Below are 22523 nucleotides of genomic sequence, written 5' to 3' on the forward strand. Positions count from 1 at the left end.
GGGATTGAAACAAATTATAAAACAAAATAGACTATTTATAGGAAAAGAACATTGTTCTGGATACTGGGAAATTTTAAGAATGAAGAGCATATAGTTGTTTCAATATTATTCTATGATTCGTCATTTTAGGAAAGCATATAAGTTTTCTTTTTCTTGTAATAGGATGAAAATTATAGTCATGACTGTCGATGTGAAACAAATGGTAAGCTTTTAAATTATAGGATATTTTAATATTTTTATCCCCCGTTCCTTTAATATTACTAAACGATTTATTAGCTACATTTTATTTGAATATGAATAAAAAATGTAAATTAAAATATCTAAGTATCGGGCCATTTTTTTAAATTTGAAAGATGCATACGAAATTAATTAAGAGATGATATTTTAGTCTTTCGTAGAAAGAGAATTGATATATAATGCCATATCATTTGTTTCGTCTGTTATTTTAGAAAAAAAATGGGCACTTATTATGAATAAGAAATGATTCACAGAGCAGTTAAAAAACAATAGGCCAATATAGAATAACTGCCTTTCCATTAATCTTTGAGTACAGGAGAATTCAAAATTAGAAGAATAAAATTCTAAGGAGTAGGTAGGAAACACCTAGATTACACGCAATTCCACAGTAATGCACCAGAAATGTAATCATAGTTGTTAAGGTCTGTAGCATGAAAACCGTCGGCAACCAACAGTGAAGGTATTAGTATAGAAAATATGAATACATCGTGATCGCAAATTGAAATTTAAAGACCGTAAACTTAAAATAAGTCATAACTTTCCAGATAATGAAGTTGTACGAAGTTTCGTAACGTGTACATCGCATGAAATCTGGAACGTTTCGAAATATACGCGGATACCAACGGATATGCGGAGTAGCCATGGAGATATGCCATTTCAAAAACATTGAGATTCCATATATAGTATAAGGTTATGCTATAAGGTTTCCTTATGCTACAAGGTATTTTCTTCCTTCTTTCCATCGTGGTGTAAATGGAAGCATACTCGACGCAGACCCATCAACAGCAAAGTCTGGACTTAGTTTTATGTCATTATTTGCGATCCTGATGAATTCCAACATTTTCTTTTTCCCTACTACCTCTGATCAGCTGGAGGATAAACGAAGATGCAGGAATGACAAGCTAATAATGGGTGGAAAAACTCATTATTCAACGAAAATTTACAATACGTGTATACTTTCATTCCTCAACACGCGCTCAAAGTTCTAATCATTCATCATTATGTAAGCTTCACAATGGCAACGCATGGACTCTCAAACCTTTTCAAAAATACTCACCATGTCGCGGACGTCTGCAGCTGCCACGGAGATTTTGCGTCGAGGTGTTACATTCAACGTAAGCCATGGCTTTCAGGGTTCATCACAAGAAGAAATACAGGCTAGAGGAATTACATGATCGTTGTGGACATGGGGCGGTTCTTCCACGCTCAGTCCACTGCTGTGCAAACGTATTATTCAAGTTATCCCATACGACACGGCCAAAATGAGCTGCAGCCCTATTGTGTTGGGACCACAATGCAAGCCGAACAGACGTAGGAATATTATCGAGTAATTGTGGCAGTACTTCCTCCATAAAAATGCGATACTTTCGACCAACTGGTAGAACCAACTGGCCCAGTTACGTAATCATCAATAATATCTGCCAGAAAACCGTCATTGAGCAGCATGTGGGTTCGTGGGTTGTTGTGGTTCCACACGTGAATATTATGTTGATTGAAGACCCCTTCACGACAGAAAAAGGCTTCATTCGTGAAAAGAATGCTGGATGGAAATACCGAATTCTGGTTGCATTTGTCCAAGTACCAGCGCGCAAATTTCACGCATTGAGATGCTGCAGTATCATGGGTAATGGTTCGTGTGCTTGGACCTGGAGCTGCTTCCACTCGACGCAATACTTCTCTTTTAAGACAGGTGTACGTGTCATTCGTGGCCACCCTGTATCATGCTTGCTTTTGCATAATATCCCGTATTCACATAGGTTAAGGTGCAAATTCGCAAACATTTGGTAATTTGGTGCACGTCTATTCGGATACTGTTCGGCATACAACCGTGCCGCAGCTCTTTCGTTGCAGTGAACTTCATCATACACAATGTGCATGTCCGCCATTTACGCGTTAATCGGAACTTGAAATAACAAATTCATCGGAATTTGAAATGACAAACGCTACATCCTAACTACGGTTCTGGCGAACAGCGTTGCCAGAACAGCCACTTTTGCACGTTGCAAAAGTGTAGATGATGAGAACAGGCACGTAGCTAGAAAACTTCGGACAACTTCATTATCGGGAAGGTCATGAATTATTTCAAGTTTATGGTCTTTAAATATCGATTTGCGATCCCGATATATTCATATTTTCCATCCTAATACCTCGTGACTTTCGATGGTTTTCTTGCGATAGCTCCTAATATTCCCCTATCTCGTTAGGATTGCGTTTCTGACCCTAAACTGCTGTGGGATTTATTTTTATCTCTTTTAAATCTATACTTATTAACGGTCACTTATCTAGACACTGATGTAAAATAATAAAGTAATGTAAAGGCATATTTTGATCTCACTATAGAGTGATGATCTCTACCATTTTCGGCTGATGATACTCTGGACTAAACAAAACCTTGGTGTCGCGAAAGAATTTTGGATCTGTACTTTAAAATCATTATATATTATTATTCTGAATATTGTATATATTAATACTCACCTCATTAATGTTTGATATCATTACATTGTTTTTCTGAATGAGTATATATACCGTATATTCCGGCGTATAACGCGCCCTTTTCATACAAAAAATAGGACCGAAATTTACGGGTACGCGTTATACGCCGGATATTAAAATAATAGCTTACAAATAACGAAAAACTTATGCACCAGAGTGCTCCTTATTTAAAAGAAATGACACACCTTATGAAATTAAACATTTTCATTATTGGATAACATGAAGAGTTCGTCATGTTCGTCTTCCATTATATTTTTTAGGCGTATCATCGAATTTTGTTACAGCTTCACCATCATTGTTATTTTGGTCCATAAATAATCCGTTCCGTCTTTCACCAACACCAAGCATTCTTGCTGCAGCACGATTGCCAATTTCTTTCGCAAAACGAATGGCTTTGCATTTGAAAACACCATAGTGTTTGTTTCTTTTCGCGGGAGCTAAATTTATTATTAAAAGGAGCACTAGATCAACTATATTCCAACTAAAGCAAATGCGATTTACTAAAGCCTTAGATTTTCACTTCAAAATCACGGCTTCAAATGACTACAGAGCGAGAAAACATCTAACTCCTAATTTCACGAATTCATTCAGGTTGGAAGTGCTGCTGCATTGAATATAATCCACCCTTCTTTCCCAGAATATTTACTCCCTCAAGCCAGAGCTTAAATTGCGCCGGAGACCAGGGGAGCCCGGCTCCGATACTTCTCAGTTTTTGAGATGAATCATAATTTTAGCAGGAGCGCCCCGGAGCCCTAAATAAAATGGCTGCGATACTTCTTTTATGTAAGTCAACCACAATTTCAACAAACAAATTTTATTTTAATAATTAATAGGCCTTAAAAGTCGATTCTAACTTCTGAATGCAAGCCTGTCTTCCCCTCGGACACAAACTTTGGACAGAGGTTTAAACTTTAAAAAAAAAAAAAAAAAAAAAAAAAAAAAAAAGCCCCCACCCACCCACCCACATGTCAAAGGCTTATTTTCCAGGAAATGCAATAAATTTATGAGGGTTAATTTTTCGTTCCCTAAAAAAGCTAAATCACTCATCTCGGGCCTGTGCCACGCTAGTTTTTTCTACTGCAGAGCACCCGTACACTTATCAGACAATATAACAAGCGCGGAGAATCACTACTGTGAATTAGTATAGAGGAGTCTTATGTTTATTCTCACGCTGTTGTCGGATCGTATTCAGGGAAAATTTCTGCTTGACGGCTAGAATTATATCGACAGGGCATCGCGATCAGGAAGTCTTGCACTCTTCCCTCTTTATTTTCAAAGCTACACATTTCCATTAAAATTTCCTTCCGTATCCTGATATTGTTTCTAGAATTCTCACCATTCTCCTTTGCGACGCTTTAATCGTTTTATTCATTGGTTTCCACTGGCTAAAAAAATATTTGCTGCTGTGTGCTGAAAAGAGTGGTTTGTGCATCTATCAACCCTTGAAACAGTACATTATATGTATAAACAGGATCTAAATTCAAACGCAGATCGGCTGAGGTACTTCTTAGCTTCTGAGTGAAATTGTAATTACCAAGGGTGCAATTAAACGCCTTAATGCTCTACAACGGCCATATCTTTTAATAATTAGAAAAGCTTATCGTACTACTTCAACAGCTGTTCTTCAGATTCTTCCTCCACTTGCACTCCTGGTACAGCGAGAAGCAACAATAGCCAATGTACTTCGACTTCAAAAGCCCCAAGAATTATGGAATCATCACTTTCACCCAGACGACTATGAACTTCAACAATCTAACGATGCTTGTCATCCAGCCTCGTTCGATCTTCAACAAAACGTCTTTATTAAAACATCATATCCCTTGAATTCTGATTTTCAAATTTACACAGATGGTTGGTTCACAAATGTCTTCAGGAACAGGAAGTGGTCTCTGCTTGTTTCAAAATAATTCTAAGCCAAAGCGGCAGCTCAAGCAGTAGAACGTCCTGCTGTCTATGTTTATCCTCTTCCTTCTTCTTATGTTAAAAAATTTACATGGAAAATTCTTTTGAAAACGTGGCAACAAGAATCGATTCCTGGCACAACTGGTCGAAGAACATATAAATTTATTCCTTAAAGTCTCATCAAAATTATATTCAATCTCTTCCTCAGTTACCTGATTTGCCACAGGACATGGCCCTTTCAAGAGTTAGCCCACCAGCGGCCGAGCGGTAATGTCGCTGAACACTGGTAGTTCGGTCCGAGGTTCGAATCCCGCGAACGGGCTGGCTGCATGGGTGTTTACGTGGTTTTCCCCATGTGTAACGTGTATACGAGCCAGTTTCCCTTAGAAAGTCCTCCACGAAAGGTATCCCTCCCCTTAGGCAGATAGCCCTAGTGTGTTTTGCCATAATTAAATACACCACTACACCACCTTTCAAGAGCTACCTTCATCGCTTTGGATTAAACTCAGATAATCTTTGTTGAGTGTGGAAATAGTGCAGATCCCGATCATATCGTTTTCAATTGTATTCTTCATGCGCAAGATGTTCTAAAAGCTCCATCCGAACAATTTTGTCCACAGTGTTCAATAATTTAATAAAATATAAAACAAGCCTCAGCCAACTAGACAAAATAATTTCACACTGCAGCTTTTCAACACTTACTGTTCCCCATAGCCAGATGTAGAGTCTATTCTTCTCTTTAATGGTCAATTTGTTTTTCTTTTTAACTGTTTAACAATAGCATTGTACTTTACGTTTTTTAAAATTATTTTTATTATTATTATTATTCTAATTTTTAACATCAGAGTTCTGTAACTTTGCTAGATATGTTAAAATAGCTTCTCTTTACTATTAGTTTCTTTTTGAAACTTTTTTCAAAATATGTTTATTCACAAATTATGTGCTCTTTGGTTGAGGTGTATATGCTAGTTCTTTAAATCTCAAAGTCCAATTTCCAATAACCATGCCTAACTTTCATATCAGTGCTTTTTACATTTTCCTTTCAAGACTTTTCATCCCAAATCATTTTTCGTTTTCTAATCGTACGAAGGTACGATTGTACTGCACAAGGCACAACAGTCTTCATAACAAAAACTTTAATTTTCTTATGATTATCATTCAATTTACCACATCTGATCCGCCACCAGGCCCTTCGCTGTGGTACGCTGATAGTGGTTTCTTCCTTCCGTGGGATGGCATCATCCTGTTCGTTGTCCTACAGGACAGCTTAGGTCAGGAGCCGTCTCGTCGGGTAGAGCTGTAGGACTGCTATATAGTTCTTAAAGCACTTCCGGGACAAAGGATCTAAATGGTGAAGAAATAAATTGTTTGGAATTATCAGCTGGCATCGGAATCCCTTTCTATCATACGATTCGATTTTCCGGTACAAGACTCCGTTTTGAATACGGAAAGAGTCGCAGAGAGCCCGTTGTTCTGTCTTAGGACTATAGGTCAAAATGTCCTGCCAGGTAGGTTTCCTATTTGAACATTTCATTCAATTGTGGTTTTAAATGTGGCTGTCTTCGGAATGGTCTTTCCTAATTTCTTCGTCTCTCCATAGGTATGGGTTAGACAATCTTGATGCTGTAATTTGATGTGCGACCGGATGAACCAGCTCGTAATTTGCTTCGAACTTGAAACAATATCGGTAGCTTTCTGGTCAGGATCTTCTTGACAGGGTTTTGGCATTTCAGAGTGAGGATCGTTTCCTAAGATAATTAGTTATGTTATAATCCTGGAGTCTCTGTATCCGTCTGGCTATTTGGCCTTCGGGATTCTTGAAATTTATTAGTCAGGTCAACGATGCATGTTCTGTGCGGAGTAGGAATTTTCTGCCGTAGAAGATAGTGGTGGGGATATTCTATGGCTTTGACTATGGCGAACAACTCTTTTCTTGTGACACAGTAATTCCTGTCCGGTTTAGATTAAACACATGCTCCAGTATGTTCTTACACTTTCTTCACCGTTAATTTCTTAGGACAAAACAGCACCGATACACATTGCTCGCATCTTTGTCAAGAATAAATAGTTTGTCCACCTGAGGATATTTCAAAATTGGAGCAGATATTAAAGCCTTCTTCAGTTTGTTAAATGCAACCTCACATTCTTTTGTCCACAAGAACTTTTGCTTGATCTCTAAGGTCTTAAGAAAGGGTCTTGCGATGGAAGAAAAGTCCTTCACAATGAAACGCCCCAGGAAACTTCTCAGCTGATGAAAATTTTTGGGGTGTCTCCAGTCTTTAACTGTTGGAACGTTTTCTGGATCCATGCACAGACCTTCGATAGAGAAGACATGTCCGAGGTAAGTCACTTCCTGTCTGACGAATTTACATTTGGCATGATTTTAGATTGGTTTCCTTTAATTTAGGAAGCACCTTCCTAATGTTTTCAAACTGTTCTTCGAAATTTTTTCTTGCGATGATGATGTCGTTTAGGTATATCAGAAAGGCTTCGTAGGAAAGACCTCTGAGCACGGTCTTCGTAAGGTGGTCGAATGTTGCATAATCCAAATGACATAACCTTTAACTTCCAATGGCCTTGTCTAGTGTGAATGCCGTCTTTCCTTGGTCTTCAGGGTATATCTTAATCTCCCGATAACTAGTGCTTAGATAAAACTTCTGAAACCACTTGCGTATCCTGAAAGAGTATCCAGAATGTCGTCCATTGGGGATGGAGCTGTCGTTCTTGGAGATGTCATTCATTTGGCTATTATCAACGGAAAATCTAGTTGAACAGACCTGCTAAAGGCTCGATAACTTCGCTTGTTTCATATCCTTTAGAAGGTTTCTCACCTCTTCCTCTTTAGCAATCGGTAGACGTCTTGAATGATCCTTGATCCTACTTGTACATTCTGCAATAACTGCGACTTTAGGCTCTCCGAAGACTCGAATTCTGGAGGATTACTGTTTCGTTTAACGCTGTTCACTGTAGTACATGGTACAATTGCTTTAGCTTTCGTAATAATTTTCGCTTTATCACTAACATTGACAACTCTTACCGGGATAATTATCTTCGATAAGTCGTACTACAGTACTAGCACCGAGGCTGCTGGTACTCCTCGCGAGGCGTTACATTTCCTAGGATATTCTATTATACCGTACTGGAAATTTCTGTTTTCAGTTATGGACACAAGTAGTAAAATTTCCGTTTTTGGTGGTACTGTGATATCGTATTGAGATATAATTTGGTGCACGGATTTAACGTCTTCATCTTTAATTCCAAACAGGGTTATTCCCTTAGAGACAGAATGCACTTCATTATCCTAAAAGTCCAAGGAAAATTTGTATTTCCTGAAAAAACGTAATCCGAGTATTCAGGTGTATGTAATATATGCTACATATGCCGTGTGATAGTTGTCGGCACTTCCAAGCGTGATGTTAAAGTTTTGCTTTCCATCAATGTTTAATTGATCACCAGACGCAGTCTGGAGGGTAACGCAGGGCGGCAGATCTTTTCGGATGGTGATAACATTGACTCCTGTATCGATGATCATATTGCAAGGAACTCCATTTATATGTCCCATGATAAATACTCTATTATTTCCGCCACTTATTGCAGATAGCTAAAGCGCTATAAAATGGGGCTTTTGTATATCTAATAACATCCGTTTCCTTCTACTTGCTGGAGGTGGTCTGTGGCTGTGTCTTCTGTGTCTTGGGATGTTCTGCAGTTGCTTTGTACTTGGCGTTTATCATTGTAGTGCCAGCACTTTAAGATCGGTTTATTGCCACTCCTTTTAAATCTCTAAGTGTTGAATTGTCTGCTTAAATTGCCTAGAGAGCGGTCAAATGGACCACTGGTTCCTGGCTTGGGTACCTCTGATTGTGTGACAGTCTCTCCAAGTTCTTCTTCATATCATTAGAGGGGCAAAGAATGGGAGTTTATCAGCATTTTTTACTTTTATTGGTATATAATCTTTATAAAAGATGCCAGAGGGAAAGTTTAGCAATGTGATTTTTATGCTATGAAAAATTTTGAGAGTAACGGAGAGCTTTAGAATAATTTCTGGATACTGTAGATGAAGAAGGAAAAAATGAAAGAGCTAACATTGGAAGACATCGTAACAATGCGACAATGACTTTTTTCTTCTCAAACAAAACATGTTCTTATTTCTTTGTCTGAATCATGTACTATGAGTAGTACTATTAAGTGCCTTAAACAGAATAAAAATTTGGTTGCATTCAACAGTGACTGATGATCGTTTGAATGACTGCATATATCTTGAGTGTAAATGGAAAGCTAGTTAAAAAAAAAAAAAAGAGAATCGAAATAAGCAGGAAGCTCTAGAGAGAGTTAGCGCGGATAGTATTAAAAATATTGTAGCGCAAGTTAAAAGACGAAAAGAAAGGTTTCAAGCATCTGTTTGTTCCCAAAGAGGAATTTCTTTATTACTAATCCCCGTAAACTTCAACACTCTGCTTAATCACGTATTCGAGTCCATTGCTTATTAATTCATGTATTAGATTAGGACCAAACATATATGATTATTTCATTACGGTAAGTGATGTCTTCGTGAAAGATTTTATAACAGAAATTGTCTTGTATTCATTTTACATGTCATCTCGAATTCATCCTACATACTTCTTACATCTATCTTACTTATTTGCGAAAAATCAAGAAAGTACTCTTGCACACAAGTAGTTCGTCGCGATTCGAATTCCTCAGCCGGATTAATAGTGCTCAGCTGTCTCTTCATTCGATCACTGGCGGGTGCATTCCAGTTCAATTTAATTTCTTCTGAAGTTCTTTATTCACCCCCCCTTGCTCAGATCCTGGCTGTACCCATGTCAAGGATACAGATATTTATACTGAAAAGCATGTTTCACATGATATCGTGAATTTCGTTGCATAATCTTTCTTTAATCTCGATGTTGTTTTATCTGTAAAATAGCATTTTTTCTTTTTTTTTTTTTTTCCCCTTCAGTACTAATTTATTAAAAGAAACTACATGAAGCTATCAACTGATTACTAGCATTACCCTTCTTGATATAATTTTTGAAAACTTTTTATGAGAAATAATTGAATATTTCGTTTTGAAAATTGGGCGATAGGAAAAACAAAACAGAAAAATACATATTGAAATTATACTCTTTTATTTTATTTTCATAGCAAAAGAACTTAGTGAAGAAAACAATGAAAACATAGATGACGAAACGTGGAGAAAACAAACTTTAGGAGCTGGCTCTCAAAACATTACAGTAAGTGTCATTTTCAATATTGTAATACTCTGTATTATGTGTACGTCAAATTAAGTATGCATGAGTTCACCATACTTTCATGCTTTATCATGCAGAATAATATCAGAATCTATAGCTTTTGTGTATATTATAATGCGATAATACTGCTCCTTATCCATAACACACATTAGAATAATATTGTGGGTTCCCTAATTCGATTAACAGGTGAAACCAATCGAAAACGAACAGTATGGAAATTCGTAAAAATATTTTCAAAAATTTCCAGGGAAAGCGAAAGACAAATACCATAGCTTTGAAATTTCACATTCTGCATTCGCACATAAATTTCTTCCTCCCTTTTTTGACAGTTTCCTTCATTGATGCAGATATAAATAAGTGTATTCAAATAAAATTTTCACTATGTACCATAAAAATCTTTCAGTGATACTAAGATTCCTGTTACATGATGTTATAAATTTATGTAAACATTTGTGTTTATTATTATTAAAATTTTGACTATATTTTTGGTGTTGTGGTATATATTGCTTTTATTTGTTTGCCTGATAGTTTCGGCGGGCATTTTCGTTTGGTAGAATCTGTGGCCGCGTATTATATTTGTAAATATCTTGTTCGTTCAGAAAGCTATAAAATTTAGAGTTCCGAAACGATCGATATTTGAATTGTGATAATAACTCAATTGGAGGCCAAGATGTAGGCAGAAATTCTCTTGATGGGCCTTGGCGAGAATTTTTATGGACAAGATAGTCGATGTTTGGTGATTTTTTGTGCGCTTCGCGGCAAACCTTAAGTTTTCGAAAAGTGCATTTTTGCGATCCTGGTAGCGATTTTTTTCAGGCAAGTAAGTTCTGCATAATTTTGTACACGTGTAATATATTCTGTTTGACTATAATGTGAACTTACCATAAACCTCTTATCTGCATACGTATTCACTATTGATATTGTACAATTATGTAAATTTAATAGCTTTTTTTTTTTCTGTTACAATTCTTACAGTATATAGTTCACTTGCAATCTGTAGCAACTATTCTTTAATATTATAGCCACATGGCTATGTGTCCACGACTGTACCTATTTGCTCTTTCTTTCGCTTTCCCATGACGTTCTTTAACCTTCCGATGTTTCAATTTCTTAGCTTGCATCTCTAGGTTTCCAGTCTAGGTTCAGACTATTATAAGTTGTATTATAAATTGTTTCCGCTGGTTGGGAAACTAAACTGTTTGTTTGCTTGTGGGATTTAGTTCTCTTCGCTGTCATGCAATATATACATCTACTTAAATGCTAATGTTGCGACTTCTCGCAAAGACTTAAAGATTAACACAACATGAGAAGGGTGTTGAACACTATTGAACTTTTATTGAACACTATATTTTACAGACAGCACGGATTTACCTGCTAACAATTACCGACCAATTTGCAGTGAGAAACTTAACAAATAATGTAAATAATAAGATAATCTAAATTTAAAAAGTAGTTCAGTTTAATGACTCAGAACCTGTATTGTCTCAGGACACCGGTTGACTCAGAACCTAAGCAAACAGGATAATAATTCGGCGGCAAGAATCCGAAGCCGATATTCAAGGTTAACTGGCGGAAGAATTAATATCGTGCTTTCACAATAGAGAAACCACGTTCTGACTAATCCTTTCGCTACATCAGTTAAAGTACACTCGTTAAGTTTAAGTACACCCAGAATTTATATTCTGGCAAGGAAAAGCGAGGGGAATAAGAGAAGACAGAAAAGGCTAACAAATTAAAATAATTATTAGCAAAATTAAATGAAACCCTACATAATTAATTTGCAGGAAACCTGCTCTTCCTAATGGTGCACCGAAGCGTCTTAGATTCTCTTTCTAGAATCTAGTTATCGTAAACACATGAATTCGTAAACACACATTTCTAGAATCTAATTCACATAGTTATCTCTCACATGTACATGTAATCTGTAGCAATTACCCTTCAGTGTTAGAGAACATAGTTGTATGTCCACGTCTATGAACATTTGCATTACCTTTCACTTTTCTATGACATTCTTGAACTCTCCGATGTCTCTTTTTTCTTATGTTCCAAAGACCATTGGCAACGTAAGAAACACATTGGCTTTACTGGTTCCAATGGCCAGTAATGCCTTTGGGGGGTTAGAGTGTTCTGGATTTTTTTCCTAAGACTGTTAGACTGCTCTTCTGGATTTTGTTTTGGTAATTAAACTGTTTGCTTCTTAGTTTGTATGAAGACAGTTCTTGCTAGTGCTGCAGTGAAACTTCAAAACGGCTGGGCAACCGTAAATATATGGCAGTGTTTGGTTTACGGAAGTCAGTTTAATTCAGAATTGTACGATTATATTGGTCTATTACCTGAGTGATTAATGTTTTAAAGTTTACTCTGTGAACGACATTAGTGATCTGAGAAATTTTTATGTGTTTAAGAGATTTGCCTTATATCTGCTATTTTTTTTCAGCTATTTATAGCTGTTTGTTTTTCTGTCGTCTGTGATTAATATTTTAATAAAATGTATATTTCTTTCTGCTCATTTTGCGTAAGTATTGAAAACTCTATCAGCCTATTCTATCAGCAATATTTAAATTCTAAAAATGCTTAAAAAGCATTTCAATCCACGCATCTGAATTCATATAATAAGGTAGGGAGTAAGAACTTGTAATAAAATAATTGTAAATAGCAAGTTAACACTCGTCTTGTGAATTTTTTAAAACAGATGTGATTGATTCTTAAACAGATTTATATAACTGATCACAATTATCTCGTTTGTGATCAGTTCTGTAATTTTAGGTCCATATGTTTAAGTAACAGCAAAAGAACATTCTATTCTGCTTCCGATTATTTGATCTTGTCCTTGAAGATGATCTAAACAGTACTTTAGTTGAGTCCAAGACACACAGCTGACAGCTGTTTGCCAACAGAACATTTAACCGATGCATCTGTTTAGCCGAGAAGGCCCATCAGCCGGCGAGCGGTAAAGTCGCTGGAAACTAGGAATTCGATTATAAAAGAATGGATTGGCTGCCAAAGCGTTTTTGAGGTTTCCGATGTCCCTTATGTAACGCGTATACAACGCAGTTTACGTTAGAAAGTCCCACGAAGGCATCCTTCCCCTTAGGCAGATAGCCCTAGCGTGCTTTCCCATAATCTAATAAAATAACTATTTAACTGAGAGAACGCGCAATTGACAAGCCTTTTAAACGACCTGCAAAACCATTTCAGCCATCTGAATGTGGCTAGCGGAACGTATGCATCACCAAGAAATGTATCTTTTGACATGGCTTGATACATTTCTTCTTAATCTGTTATTTTTTTATTTGTAAGCCATATTATTTATTATATTATTTTTTAAATCTGTTTCATTAGTTGCAAACGCATGCCATGAATTATTTTTACTATTTTAGCACTAAATAAAGATCAAAATGTAGTATTTATCCATAACCTTCCTCAATGTGTACCTTAGAAGTAGACTCTGGTCGGATAAGTATGGGTAGTTTTTATTAAAATGTTTACCCATGATCTAATCAAAATGTACGGGATGTTAGCCAAACATACTATCGGCTAAATGGATGCATGTGATAAGAAAGCTTTCAGACGGGGGTTTAGCTATCATAGTTGTTATAGTCATAAAGCGTAAAAATAATTTAACTTCGGGTTTTCACCTATAGAATAGGGCCTAAACCATTGCCAGTCGGGAGAGATAAATTTACACGTGCCTGAATGTGCAAGCGAAATTTATCATCAATATGTGAGTTCGTGTTTACTTCGTTGTAACTGGTCAATTCTTATACCTCTTACTTTAAAGTAGAAAAGTTAACATAAAATTTTATACCTGTTTCCAGATCACAGCAAGGTCTGATTGCATAGCAAAGTTCAGATTATGGACGTGAAACGCTCATCTGAACGCATCCTGAATGTCCTGCCGGCTAACTGTCTTGATGGCCATGTGGTTGTGGGTGAAGTTTCCGAGGGTGCTTTAGTTTTCTAATGTGGCAACTTGTCACATTACAAGCAACCCCCCCCCAAAAAAAAAGCTTTGAACAATGCTTATTTTAAAATATTTTTTTAAGATGTGTGATGATATTGGTATGAAATGATATCAGGAAATTTTAATATGCATACTTCTTTTTCCAGCCACCATCTAATAAAAAGCCATTGAAGGATTTCTGTTTAAGTTGGAGGAACAGGAAAGATTTGAAGATACGTTATACACGAAGATACCTCTTGGAACGCCAAAGCGATCCTCTTTCAATGATTTTCCCTAAATGTTTGTTAAAGTTCCTGAACACTGGAGAAATACCTCTCCGAGTACCAGAATTTATGACAGTTTCATCATCTAATGGCACAATTCCAAAAGTATGCTTGTTTTTGAATTTGTATAAAAGCCAGAGAAATCATATACATATAATTATACTAATTAATATTTAAAATAATAATTAAATTCTCTCTAAGAACAAAGAATAATAAATTTTGAAAATACTAATTGCATAGGTCGGCCTAAAAGTAACGCGTAGTCCACTCTACGTCGGTAATGGAAATTTTATAGGTAGGAGTATTTTTTCTTTATGAACTCAACCCATAGATAATTTTTTCCAAGAGATTCGAAATCTAGTTAGATAAACAATCGGCTGACTTAAAGCTCAGTCAATGAAATATAAAAGTTGATCATTAGTTATTATTACAAATTATTTGACACTTAAATTGGTAACTTCAAACTCTGACAACATATTTGAGGGAGTTCCTGCCGCTGCTACTAGGCTTGCCTTATGTTTGGCACATTTCAAGTAATTTTTAATGTCGAAACGCCCACTATGAGGTAATGAAAATTATGAAAAACAGATTTCTCATTTCACTTGATCAATACCATTAAAACTTTTTTCAAAAAGGGATAATTATTTCTTAAGTCATCAATAAATACTCAGTTTCTTTTTGGCCTTTTAGAGATTAAATTAATTTATTTTATAATACAAAATAATGGCAAATGCCTACTCGCACTCACTTGCACAAATGAACTCAACTGAGGTAGGACATACGCAACGATGATATGACCAATTTGAGTTCCACTATTGCTAAGTCTAGTTGAAGCAAAATATCTAAAACATGAAATACAAATATCGGGATCTCATAGGCTACATACTATTACAAATGTTGTGAAAAAATATCTGGATGAAAAACTAAAACATCTAAATTCATTAGGCACATGCTATCAGTTTTTTTGGGGGGAAACATCTAGACAATATTAAAACTACTCTAAGTATTTAGATTGGCAGCAAGTGAGTGTAACAGAGGGTATATTTCAGTTTCCAGGTCTACTTTTTCCCGAGGCTGCATATTTTTACATCTCGTATATTCGTGTATTTTTACTTCCTATATTTACTTTTAAAGTCTCCAGGATGTCCCGATGAGTGCGGCATGTCTGGTTAAGCCAAATTATACAGGGTGCTTCATAGATCATGGGACAAACTTGAAGGGGTGGTGGAGCGTACTAAAACATGCAATTTTTGTATAGAAATGTAGGGTCTAAAGTGACGGGTTAAGGCAGGAACGCAAAAAAAGACACGAGAGGAAAATGTGTTTATGTATAAAATCAACGCAAAGTGCTTCTTTGCAGCAATACAGGACGGTTATTCTACGCTACGAGAGTCGACAGCAAGTTGTGGGCCGCCAGATGTCGCTGCTAGTAAAAAACAGGTCTGCTCGACATCCTATATTCTCTGAGTACGGAAGTTGTCGAAAGCGCGTGAAAAAGTGTTGCCGCGTCGTCAATCAGGGTTGTGCAGTTGACGTACTAAGTAGACAATGGCTTTGTATGTGTTTTCGCCGCTGATTTTTTCATATTTAAACGAAGAATACGGTCGTAGATCTCTGAATGGGTGGCGAATTTATAGAAAATATGTTGATGTTTTTGCTCTGCCCAAAGATGTTTTCATTGCATATTTCAGATTGCCAAAATTATAGTTATTTTAATTTGCGATGAACTGAAAGAGTATTTGGAGTCACATTCAGAAAACAAGAACGCAATTTCTTCTGAAAGAAAGTTATACTATTCCTGAAATTATAGGTATAAATTGTAACTGTATGATTTAAAAATGTAGAAGATAATAAGTTTATCAAGCACATAAACCTTCTTCATTTAATACAAATATAGACATCCGATAAGCTTCTACTCGATTTATGTATAGCAAGAATTACGTTTACTTTAAAATCTAACAGTTGAATACCTTACAAATAATACTGTGCACAAAAAGGAATATCGTTCATTATTACGCGAAATTCACACTACTGTAAAATAAAAATAAATAAAAAAAATTTATAAAACTATAAAATAGCTTTATAATATTTTTTGAGTAGCTGTACTACTACTAGTGTGATACATTTAAAAATAAGTTTTAGCCCAGAGGGCCTATTAATTTCGTTTTGCCATTTTGTGGCGTTTCACTTTTCAAATCGTTGCCACCAAGTATTATCGCATTCTATTATATTTAAAGAAATTAAATAATGAGGAATCTGCAGAATGTATGAATATTTCTCGCACTGTGATAAAAGAACGGTACCTAGATCCATGAAATTCTGAATAACGTAATCCTCCATCCTAACATAGGCTTCTGGAGGTCCAAATTTGGAACTGGGAATTTGTTTTATTATCTATTTCATATTTTGTAAAACATTTATGAGTTTTTGATTAAGAAACCCAACGATTTCAAAGCGAGCAATGGCAACATTGTACGAGGGAAAAAAAAAAAAAAAAAAAAAAAAAAAAGAGGAAGAAAACATTCTCATCTCTAGCGCGCGAAACTATGTATCGGAAATTCTAAAGATATGCTTTTTTTAAATTATATGATATTGAATGTTGAATTGAATTTTATGGTTTAAGGGCGAAGAACATGATATTTAATAAATAAAGGTAACACGCAAAACGTTAAAAAATGGCCCTTGGGAGTAATATAAAATCTGAAGGGTTTCAGATTTTTTTTTTTTTTTTTTTTTTTTTTTTTTTTTTTTTTTGTGTGTGTGTGTGTGTGTGTAATTTTAAAACTGGTTTCTAAGTGAGGACTTTATAAGGAAAACTGGCTTATATACACGTTACACATGGGGAAAGCCTCGAAAGCGCCGGCCAGCTCGTTCGCGGGATTCGAACCTCGGACCAAACTACGGCGGCTGGTGGGCTTGTTTGCAGAATTATAGTGCATTATTATGGTATTATGCTATAAAGTAACAATGCTATAAGACTGAGGGTTTGTTCATGGAATAGTACTTTTGTAACCTATTATAGTATTAAAAAATCATTGTTTCTTTACAAACTTTAAAAAAAAATAAATACTGTTCATAGCATTCTTATTTTTACATTGTAAAAGAGATATTGATTGTTATTAGTTTTCTATTTAAAATGTGTCGAAACGCTGGTTTGACAAGGACTTCAACTGCAGGAGACCTACACTGATTATTTTTACTTTAGTATTTGTATTGTGAAAATATTACTATCTTTTAATTATTTTCACAGAATAAAATCTTTTGAGAAGGAAGAATATTTAAACTGAGAAGTTCTTATATATATATATATATATATAAAATTTAAATAACAGCAATGTAATATTAAAAAAAAAAAGGTATTAGTAATTGTGTGACAAAAATTGCAAAACGAATTAATCACACATACAGGATACATTAGTTTAATTTTGGTTATATATTTTATATTGAAAAAATATTTTCTTTCATGTTAATTATAGAATAAATTATTTAAAATAAAGCATTTTGATGCATGTGTGATAGTTGAATGCAGCAGCAATCGGCCATATTTCCTTTCCTGAAAGAAATAATTTTCATAGAAAAAGAAAATAAAAAAAAGGAAGAAAAATTAAGAAAGAAATATTTTCTTTCTAATTTCTTATTTAAAGAAATATTTTTTCAATAGTAACTGTAAAATAAATTGCGAGAAAACAGGTTTAATGTAAGAATAGCGAAAAAAAAAAAAAAAAAAAAACTACCCCTTAGTTTGCTATTAGATTGTAATGCAAATTAATCATATTATAAATTTAAATGATTAAAATTGTTTATTTCTAAAAGGATTTGAAGTAAGCTTAATTCATCTACTCTTATCTATTTACCATTGCTTTCGTGGTATCCGATATCACTCTTTATTTCTTAGCTCTGCGTTAATTCCTGCGTTAACTTTCCCCTTAAAAAACGGGATTTTCCTTCACATAACACAGCAGCATATTCTGCTACGTGTTGGTCATAATACTGTTTTGTGCAATTTTTTTTGAATTATAAATGCAGCGTGTGAGGAGGATAATGGGAGAATATTCCTAGAACTTCAGCCAGCGCGCGCTATAAATTTCGTAACACGTCTGTACTGCGATTGGTCTAAAGCTCCTTGAAGCCTTGTCCCCTTTCAGTAAAGTCAAATAGACTCACCCGCCCACCAACTGAGGATCACAGAATGGCTTTCTCCGATAAGTTGTGATGGCTGTCCATACCGGTTTTTTTGAGCCAATATTGTTCGCTCAAGTTGTAGACAGATCCAGTGAGCATAGAATAGGCGTCAGGTTACGGAGGACGGGGAGTCCTGGTGTTTAACATAGGTAAACGGGCGTATGTCCCGCGCCCTCCACTATCTAGAAACATCAACTCCCTGGAGCTACAGGAGGCTGCACCGGGAATTCATTTGGATCTTAAATAAATTTGTTACATGGCATACAGGGGCTATAACTGATGTAAGACATTGTGTGGGAACGTAGTACATATGTTATATATAAAAATTACAAACAGCCGTTACATAAAACACATTAATATACACATTCAAATTAATTAAAAATATGACATGGAACACATAATGCACAAATTACACACACAAAATAAATAAATAAATAAACACAAAGAGAAAAAAAAATATCACATATAAACAAAGACCATTAAAAATTCAATATACATAATGCGCTGTGCATAATGCAATACGGGAATGCGTTTAAGTGATATGTAACAAATTGATATGCATATAGTACGGGTTACTTATGTTAAAGGTTGTGCAGTATGCAAGTACATAGTTTATGCGAAATGCATAGTACAAAAGAGAAAATTAAATACATGCAGATTACATGGTGTACATAATACAGATTGCAAGTACATAATGCAGATAATACAGATAAACAACATACATACAGAATACATAGTACTTTGTGCGTAGGACAATAGTGTTACATGATACGTGGGATTACTTAAAACTAATTAATATATACTATACATGATACATATCTTTTGGAGCTGCATAATGCGCTATACAAATAAACTACAGGATACATAGTGCATACAGGATACATAGTGCACTGTGATACATACAGGATACATAGTGCACTGTGAGTAGGACAATACTGGTACATAATCCTGCAGCAATACAGTATTCACAATAAATGTTCAAAAAAGGGGAACACTAACAGTAATAGGAACTACAGCTGTGATTGACTGGCAATGCAGCGGTATAGGGCGGTAGTTAGTCGGACAAACCACGATCCGATGCGTCAGAGGATCATTCGCAACTCTGATGACGAGCGTGATAGGTGAGTTTATGCACAGGGAAAAAGCTGACATGCATCTCATGTATGGTGCTGCTAATGGGAACGGCAGAGCAGCGCTACGGTTGTTACCAGGAACGGTTTCCGAACAGGCGTATGCCGAAGCACACAATGTTCGAGAGTTTGCATCGATCTCTGTGTGTAAAGGGTCATTTGAAGCCACCTCTGACACTAGGAGTGGAAGAAGAAGTGCACGACAACCTTGCATTGAAGAATCCATCTTGAACATTGTGCATGAATCACCTCAGACAAGTACAAGAGCTATTGCACGTCATCTGCAGCTGAGTCATTCCACCGTTTGGAGAGTATTGCATGAAAATGGTTTGCACCCATACCATTTGCAGAGAGTCCAAGCCTTGCAGGAGACAGATTACCCTTTTCGAGTTTATTTCTGTTATTGGTTCTTGCAGCAGTGTGCGGCGCAGGCGGATTTCCCATCGGATGTAGTATTCACGGAAGAGGCAACTTTCTCACAGGACGGCATCTTCAATAGCCACAACATGCACGTGTGAGCAACTCATAATCCCCACGGCACACGTCCACATGCATTCCAAACTCGCTTCTCCGTGAATGTGTGGGCGGGTATTGTTAACGACTACCTCCATAGGCCCATACCTCTTACCTGCACGTACAAATGGATTATGTTATCATATCTTTCTGCAAGAGGTCCTACCGGAATTGCTGCAGGATGTTCCGGCTGTCGTTCGTGATCGCATGTGGTTCCAGCATGATGGTGACCAGCCCATTACCATGTTTGGGTCCGCAATTACTTAGACGGGACATTTCCGGGCCGGCGGATTGGACGTGGTGGACCCGTTCGATGGCCACCCTGTTCGCCAGATTTATCCAACTTGGATTTATTTTATGGGGCCATTTGAAGAGCATCATTTACGAGACTCCCGTTGACTCACAGGAGGACCTCGTTGCACGACTATCTATTGCGACTGCTAGCCTGCGCGAAATCATTTTTCAAAATGTTCGTCAATCACTTCTGCGACATTACCAAGCATGCATTACTGCTGGTGGTCTCAATTTTGAACATTTATTTGTGAATATGGTATTGCTACAAAGAAGCAATTTGCGTTGATTTTGTACATAAACACATTTTCCTCTCTTGTCGTTTTTTTTTTTTGTGTTCCTGCCTTATCCCGTCACTTTAGACTCCTATAAAAAACATTCCTATAAAAAATGCATGTTTTAGTACGCTCCACCACCCCTTCAAGTTTGTCCCATGATCTATGAAACACCCTGTATAACCCAAAACATCGCTCTCTGCTGTCAGGATTTCAAGAATTTTTTTTAAAGTTGCTTTTCGTAAATTTTTTTGTCAATACATAAGTCCAGTAGCTTCGTTTTCAATTATTTAATTAGAACATTTTGGAGTTTCTTTTATTTTTTGAAGTAGGTATGCATTTCTTATTCTTCGTTATACTCAACTCTGCATCTGAAGATTCTATTTCCCTTTTCAAATGTAAAATCCTGCAAATGCAGCTAGTTAAGACGGTTCCTTGTTTATATTTCATTGCCTGTGTTTATTTAGATAAATAAAAAAAGATGGAAATATAAATTTCGACGCTGCTCAGGTTATTATTTCATTGTGTACGCTACTATCATCCGCTTCAGTTAAGTATGCTTTATAAGAAATTTAAACTTTTTTTTCTATAGCGGTATAACGCTTAAACTTCATATCGCTATGAGTAGCTCTATAGTTTCGGCGACTTCAGAATTAATCTAACTTAAGTTGATAATGACAGTAAAAGCATTAAATCTTAACAACAAAAAATGACAGTACATTTAAATGTTTTTCCAATCTTCGTCACTCTTTTTTGTTAAGCTTCTAATTTGTACACTTATGAAGTGAATGCGTTCAAAAGTAACGAACTGAAACCAAAGGTACAAAAAAATTTAGTACATAGGAAAATAATAAAAGACCTTAAACGCTAGTAAATAAAATCTCAGTGTTCTTGTGTACTATTTATCTTTTACATCTCATATTACTCCAGCAACTTCAAAATATTTTTTCCTATATATTACCTTCCCCAGAATAGCTTCCATTCTTTGTCTATAAGACGGCGCATATAAGAATTTTTTTTTTATTAATGTGAGTGGCCTAAAAGCTCTTCAATTATAAGTGAAATTTTTAGATTGATTAAAGTGATTGTTAAGTCTTCAGAATAATCATAGTCTACGGTTATGTGGATATCGAAATTAAAATGATAACTCCCTTTCCTTTGTTCTCTAAATTTCTAAACAATATGTGTATTGTTTCTTCTAGATCACGAATGAATGCAGGAATATGGATCACATATTATTTTATACAAGTTTGCCTTATACTCGTATGCGCCCTTTGTGTTCAAACATCAGAAGGAAACCTTTCAAATTATGCTACTAATCATTTCACTAGTGGTTCAACTAGTTGAAATCAAAATTCAGTTTGCATTTATCTCGTGAGAATATAAATGGTATAAAAGTATTTAGCTTAGGGAAAGTTCGATTCGAAGGATTTGAACGGAAGATTGACAAGCAAAAGCAGCCGTAAAGAGGACAAAAGAAAACCAAGTGACTTGAAATTAAGTTCTTTTTCCATTCACTAACCATAAGTTTATGCAAACATTTTCCATCGAAATTTAATATTCAGTTATGGATTTTTAACTTAAATGATACATAATGATAAATGTGTAAAATATGCAAACTTCATTTCAAAATAATACCTGAAGAACACAGTGAATTTGTCTGAAAGTGAAATGTATAAATAATAAGTGAAAAAGTACAGAAAATTTTGTTGAAAGCGAATTCATTTTACGCAGTTTTATTCTAAGCTCAGTTATACATGGAGACTTTTATAATGCTTAAAGTTATTTGAATTCTTTCCAGAAAAAGGACCTTTTTACGAAAACCCATATTCTGCTAGCAGGAAAATATCGTCATATATTTCCTTATGCTAATATATTTCTCATGCAGACATTCTTAATATATTATGTAGTTTTTTATAGAAATAATTTAAAATATTGATAAATTGTTTCATTATTTAAAAATTAAATATGTGTAATAATATTTTCTTTATTTATTCATTTTTTATTAGACAACACAA

The 22523-nt window shown here is 35.5% G+C and overlaps 1 protein-coding gene and 1 long non-coding RNA gene across 2 annotated transcripts in view; one reads left to right on the forward strand and one right to left on the reverse strand.

The window, feature by feature from the left end:
• Positions 1-22476, forward strand: part of LOC118182499 (uncharacterized) — a 32066-nt gene extending 9590 nt beyond the window's left edge. The window contains exons 3-6 of the mRNA XM_035351862.2: positions 163-202; positions 9781-9869; positions 13998-14219; positions 21708-22476. Of these exons, the coding sequence (XP_035207753.1) occupies positions 163-202; positions 9781-9869; positions 13998-14219; positions 21708-21824 (468 nt within the window). The 3' untranslated portion in view covers positions 21825-22476. The remainder of the gene's footprint in view (positions 1-162; positions 203-9780; positions 9870-13997; positions 14220-21707) is intronic.
• Positions 1-22523, reverse strand: part of LOC118182515 (uncharacterized) — a 118716-nt gene that overhangs the window by 44157 nt on the left and 52036 nt on the right. The window lies entirely within an intron of this gene.

Source organism: Stegodyphus dumicola, chromosome 10 (assembly GCF_044657685.1).
Source record: "Stegodyphus dumicola isolate Sdum_Otavi_A_Nest chromosome 10, ASM4465768v1".
NCBI classification, from domain to species: domain Eukaryota; kingdom Metazoa; phylum Arthropoda; class Arachnida; order Araneae; family Eresidae; genus Stegodyphus; species Stegodyphus dumicola.